General features: G+C 40.9%; 1 protein-coding gene across 1 annotated transcript in view; it reads right to left on the reverse strand.

Moving 5' to 3' along the window:
* Nucleotides 1-5,491, reverse strand: part of Ints2 (integrator complex subunit 2) — a 45,548-nt gene extending 40,057 nt beyond the window's left edge. Inside the window, exons 1-3 of the mRNA XM_013013085.1 lie at nucleotides 5,175-5,491; nucleotides 3,941-4,079; nucleotides 1,333-1,435 (exon numbers count right to left, since the gene is read on the reverse strand). Of these exons, the coding sequence (XP_012868539.1) occupies nucleotides 1,333-1,435; nucleotides 3,941-4,079; nucleotides 5,175-5,470 (538 nt within the window). The 5' untranslated portion in view covers nucleotides 5,471-5,491. The remainder of the gene's footprint in view (nucleotides 1-1,332; nucleotides 1,436-3,940; nucleotides 4,080-5,174) is intronic.
* Between the last annotated feature and the right edge of the window lie 1,003 nt (nucleotides 5,492-6,494).

The raw sequence follows: 6,494 nt of genomic DNA on the forward strand, positions 1-6,494 counted from the left end.
AAGAACCAGCTGGGTGCTGGTAACATATGTCTGTAATCCCAGATACTCAGGAGACTGAGATCTGAGGACTGAGGTTTGAAGCTAGCCTGAGCAGAAAAGTGCATGAGACTCTTATCTCTAATTAGCCATCTAAAAGCTGGAAATGGAAGTGTGGCTCAAATGGTAGAGTGCCAGCCTTGAGCAAACAATGTTAAGAGAAAGCAGCACTCAGGTCCCACCCACGTCTAATCCCATTACCAGAACCAACAAAAAATAGAACAAGGGGGCTGGGAATGTGGCTTAGTGATTAAGTGCTTGCCTAGCATGCATGAAGCCCTGGGTTTTATGCCTCAGAACGACATAAACAGAAAAAGCAGGAAATGGTTCTGTGTTTCAAGTGGTAGAAAACTATCCTTGAGCAGAGAGGCTCAGGGCAGAGCCTAAGCCCTCAGTTCAAGGTCCAGGACTGGCAAAAAAAAAAAAAAGAAGAACAAGGGCAAAGAATGTTATTAGTGGTAGAGTGCTTGCCTAGCATGCATGAGGCCCTGGGTTCGATTTCTTGGTACCACATAAACACAAAAAAAATAAATAAAGGGCTGAGAATGTGGCTTAGTGGTAGAGAGATTCCCTAGCATGCATGAAGCCCTAAGTTCCATTCCTCAGTACCACATAAACAGAAAAAGCCAGAGATGGTGCTGTGGCTCAAGTGGTAGAGTGCTAGCCTTAAGCATAGAGGCTCAGGACAGCACCTAGGCCGAGTTCAAGCTCCACAACCAATCAGAAAAAAAAAAGCAATTTCTTTTCCTCTTCATAGTATTGTATTTATTCTAATTTTCATTAAAACTTCCACTTTACCCCTTGCTTTTTCCTAAGATTCTATAAACTTGTTTTCAAAAGCATTCAAAAACATTAAAATTAATAAATGTATCCTATTATGTCATACTTTACAAATAATGTAAATCCTTTAATCATTGTTCTACTATAATTAATTTTAAGTGAAATTGTTAAGGCATATTTTTATTTATTTTTTTTTTGGGGGGGGGTCCGGTCATGGGGCCTGAACTCTGGGCCTGGGTGCTGTTCCTCAGCTCTTCAGCTCAAGGCTAGCACTCTACCACTAGAGCCACAGCGCCACTTCCGGCTTTTTTCTTTTTGCTCATGTGGTGCTGAGGAATCGAACCCAGGGCCTCATGCATGCAAGGCAAGCGCTCTACCACTGAGCCACCTTCCCAGCCCCAAGGCATATGTTTAGTAGATGATATTTAACACATTAACATTCCAGGAGAAGAACTTATACAATGTTACTGAACAAAAACCTGTATGTGCAATATATTTAGCCACTCAGCACAGTACCTGCTTGTAAAATACAAAGTACATCTGCAGCTTCCTCCAAATACACAGGACTCTCAAAGAGTTCAGAAGACTTGAAAAAAAATTCTCCATTGGACTCAGATACCTTAAAAAATATATTTTTAAAAACAAGCTGTTAATGTCAGGTAATGAATTAAATAAGTCCCTTACTATTTCTGTAATTGACTGTTGAGCTCACAGACCACAATTTCTAATATGTAACAGAACATGCAGTATTTGATGAATTTCAACCAATTTAACCATTACTACTCAAACATAGTGGTATTAGTCTTATGAAATTCTAAAGCAAGACAAAAGAATAATTAAAGATACTTTTTGAAAAAGTCATTTTAAACAAAGCAATATAGCAAAGACAAAGTCATTCATTTCTGAATGAACTCTGGGAAAAATAAGGAGCAAGCCGGGTGCCAGTGTCTTAGGCCTGTATTCCTAGCTACTGAGGAGGTTGAGAACTGAGGATCACAGTTCAAAGCCAGCCCGGGGAGGAAAAGTCTTTCCTAGCAAGGAAGCAAGAGACCCAGGTTCAATCACAAGTGTGGGGGGGTGAAAAATAGTACCCAGTAACTTTTTTGAAATTTTCCGACATTGTGTCACCATATTTCCTATAAAGAACACTAAACAACTAAATGTGTCAGAGGAAAAAGATCAGTTATTTTATCATAGCCATCAAGTAATGTACTAAGAAAAATATTCAGGAAAATATGTATTTGAAATCCAAGAGGATTAGTACAGTGGGAAAGAATGGAAATAAATTATTTCAATCAGTAAATTATAAGATTTGTAACATATCCTCAAAATACTACCTCAGCCAGGTACCAGTGGTCCACACCTGTAATCTTAGCTACTCTGGAGGCTGAGATGTGAGGACTAAGATTCAAAGCCAGCCCAGGCTGGAAAGTCCATAAGACTCTTATCTCCAATAAACCACTCAGAAAACCAGAAGTGGCGCAGTGGCTCAAGTGGTAGAGCACTAGCCTTGAGCTGAAGAGCTGAAGAACAGTGTTCAGGCCCAGAGTTCAAGCCCCATGACTAACAAAAAAAATAAAAAATACTACCTCAAACTAGCTAAAACCAGTCAGGGTACCTATAGCTTACACCTGTAATCCTAGCTACTCAAGAGGTTGAGATCTGAGCATCACAGTTTTGAAGCCAGCTGGGGCAGCCAAGTTTCTTATCTCTATTAACCACCAAAGCCAAAAATGGAGCTGTGGCTCAAGTGGTAGAGCACAGAAAAGAGTTCAAGCCCCAGAACCATCACCAAAAAAAAAAAAAAAAAAACTAAGAAAGAAATAAGAGCTAAAATCTTCTACCAGTATTTTCTTTGGAAATAGAATTTAGTCTTTTTTTGTCCACATTGACTAAACTAAATTGATTTACAATAATTTAACCAATAACTCTGCCTCAAAAATTCTAGCCTAATACACAAACCATGTTAAGATGAAGATCCAATTTAGTTCTTTGTGTGATAGAGCCTTCATATTCTGAAACTTTCAATTCAGAGTTTCAATGAAGCAAAATTACCCACAAGGCCCATGACTTAATCTACAATTTTTCTGAGAAGAAAACTTCAAATGCCTTCGTTAGGGGATGTGAAGTCAGCAGATATGCCAGGCTAACCAATAAACACCCTACATTCAAAGCCGGGTGTTTGTGGCTCATGCCTGTAATCCTAGCTACTCAGGAGGCTGAGATCTGAGGATCATGGTTCAAAGCTAGCGTGGGCAGGAAAGTCCCTGAGACTCTTATCTCCAATAAACCACTAAAAAAGCGGAAGTGGCGCTGTGGCTCAAGCAGTAGAGCGCTCGACTTGAGCTGAAGAGTGCAGGGACAGCACCCAAGCCCAGAGTTCAAGCCCCAAGACCAACAAAAACAAAACACCCTACATTCAATCCCGTTTTGCTATTATTCACTGTCATCTGTGAGGTATGTTTAATGTTCACCCTGTGTCTCAGTGTATTACACACATTTTCTCAGTTAGACTTCACTATGTTTATGAGACAAATTCTATCCTGTGACACTATTACCAAGTTGGCAATTAATACAAATCTGGGTAAGAGTTCCTTTCTAAATGCTAAGAAGCCGGGCGCTGGTGGCTCACGCCTGTAATCCTAGCTACTCAGGAGGCTGAGATCTGAGGATCAAGGTTCAAAGCCAGCCCGGGCAGGAAAGACCGTGAGACTCCTATCTCCAATAAACCACCAGAAAACCGGAAGTGGCACTATAGCTCAAGTGGTAGAGTGCTCGCCTTGAGCTGAAGAGCTGAGGGACAACACTCAGGCCCAGAGTTCAAGCCCCACAACCGACAAAATAAATAAGTAAATGCTAAGAAGTTACTGTATCGATTCCAAACAGGTAAAAAAGAAAATCCTTACAAAAGAAAACTCAGAACAGGCATAAATGAGAGAAAACAGTCATTAAAGAAGGAAAGCATGCTTTTAATATTTCGGCCTTTGATACACAAATCAAATAGAAATACTAATCAAAAGAAAATGCAGCATGCCTGCCTTCTTCCCTTTATTTTTGTCTACATTTCCATGTGTAGACAGTCAATCATAAATACTTTCAAGTCTGGTTTAAAAAGTATATGCACCTTGTTCATAATCGCCAACAGCTCACTAAGCACAAGTCGCAATCGACGAGGTGAATCACTGTGTTCAAATTCTAGAGTCAAACCATGCTGAAGCTGCGATACCAGGATGCTCTCTCCACCACCTCCTCCAAGTTTATGCCTAATGAAGTAGAAACATAAAATAACAATTAGACAAATACTCGTATGGAAATAGATGAATAAAAATTAGCTGTTATGTGAACCAGGCACTGATGGCTCACTTCTGTAATCCTAGCTTCTTAGGAAGCTGAGAGCTGAGGATCGCAGTTCAAAGCCAGCCCATGCCAGAAAGTCCATGAGACTCTTATCTCCAATTAGCCACCAGAAAACCGGAAGTGGTGCTGTGGCTCAAAGTCCTACAGCACTAGCCTTGAGCAGAAAGGCTCAGGAACAAAACCCAGATCCTGAGTTCAAGCCTCATTAACAGATCAAAAAACAAAAAAACAAATTAGCTGTTATGGAAATAATCTACAAAACAATCCACATTTTAAATATTCTCTATGACTTCTGAAATAATATTTCATTTGACAATCTATTTCAGGAATATCACAACTGAGTGCTAACGTGCAATTGCGTTAAAAACAATAGCTTGCTTCTGGAATTACAACAGGCAGGAAAGGATATAACATAAGCCCAGACTCTTTGTGAATCAAGGTAATCTTAAAAATAAAACTCCCAAGTGATTCCAAGAAATCTTTCCAATCTAGGGGAAGTATCCTACTCATTTCCCACAGAGAATATTGAATTAAATATAATAGCACATGGTCAAATTTCTCCACACAGCACTTTTTTTTTGGGGGGGGGGCGGGCTGGTCCTGGGCATGAACTCTGGGCCCAGGCACTGTCCCTAAGTTCCTTTTTTGCTCAAGGCTAGTGCTCTACCACTTGAGCTACTGAGGCACTTTCGGCTTTTTCTGTGATTAATTAGAGATGAGAGTCTCACAGAGTTTCCTGCCTGAGCTGGCTTCAAACTGCAGATCCTCAGATATCAGCCCCCTGAGTAGCTAGAATTACAGGCATCGGTGCCTGGCTTACACAGCATTTCATAATGCAGAAGAATCTGGAATTTTAATTATAAATAGAAAAGACCTAGATAAAATGTTCTCCAAAGTTGAGATTCTCATTCTTCTTTTTTTCTGGAAGAGCTCTGAAAGCTCTGAAGAACTTATGACTTTCCATTTCCTGAAAATCCATATACTATACAACGTAAGGGTACCTAAGCTGCTGTTCTTTGCTGGCATCTTGTTCTAAAGCATGAAAGTCTACAGACAATAATGCAACGATAGAGTTGACGGCTTCCACTCCAGACAAAAGGCGAAGGATAAGTTTTTTATCCTGAGCCCAGCTTTGGCTCTGGTCAGCAGGAGCACAAAGTGCCATCCGCACCAAGCAGGGCAGGAGAAGTCTTAATTCCGGGTCACTTAAAGAGGCCAGGCGAACAACATCCACCTTCTGCATTGCCTCAAAAGCAAAAGGGCTGACAAACTGAAGGCTGGTACACTCCATCATCATCACTGTTGAACCTGATGCCTGAAAATCAAACAAACAAAATAATGAAAGAAGCATAATGTTCCCATACATATGGTCACCTTTCTTTTCAAACACCTGAGCCCAGTGCCTGTAATCTTAGCTGTTCAGACCTAGCTATTGAGATCTGAGGACTGCAGTTCAACACCAGCCAGGTAGGAAAGTCTACGAAATCATATCTCCAATTAACCACCAAAAGCCAAAGTGGAGCTATGGCTCAAATAGTAGAGTGCTAGCCTTGAGAAAAATAAACTCAAGGACAGCACCCAGGCCCTGAGTTTAAGCCTCAGGACTGGTGCACGTACACGCACATACACACATGCGCACAAGCACACACACGCACAAACTGAAAAGTGTGTTGCTACTTTAGTAGAGCCCTATGTTGGCCATGTTTCTGTCCCAATTAAAAATCAGGCCTCTCTGCCTCCTTATATTTCTATTGCCATCTGGAAAATGAAAAAGAAAACAATGTATATTAACTTCTCTTCCAGACTTAGGAATCTTCTGCTACAATACTCTTGTACATAGAAGGAATATGAGGTCTAGAGAATTTAGTTAAGGATAGAATTACTAACGTTAGTTTTTACCGTTTAGCTGAAACCCCATACACTAAATCCAAGCCCAAGACATTCCACTGTGATCTAGGAGATTTGAAAGAAAGTGATTGAACCAGGCACTAATGGCTCACGCCTATAAAACTAGCTACTCAGAAGGCTGAGAGATCTGAGAAACACAGTTCAAAGACAGCCAGGCAGGAAAATCTGTGAGACTCTTATCTCTAATAAACCACTCAGAAAACTGGAAGTAGCACTGTGGCTCAAGTGGTAGAGCACTAGCCTTGAGCTGAAGAGCTGATGGACAGTGCCTCAGCCCAGAGTTCAAGCCCCACGACCGACAAAAAAAAAACAAAAACAAAAAAGAGGGCTGGGAAGGTGGCTCAGTGGTAGAGCGCTTGCCTTGCATGCCTGAGGCCCTAGGTTCGATTCCTCAGCACCACATAAGCAAAAAA

The sequence above is a fragment of the Dipodomys ordii genome, unplaced genomic scaffold (genome assembly GCF_000151885.1).
Source record: "Dipodomys ordii isolate 6190 unplaced genomic scaffold, Dord_2.0 Scaffold19, whole genome shotgun sequence".
NCBI classification, from domain to species: Eukaryota; Metazoa; Chordata; class Mammalia; order Rodentia; family Heteromyidae; genus Dipodomys; species Dipodomys ordii.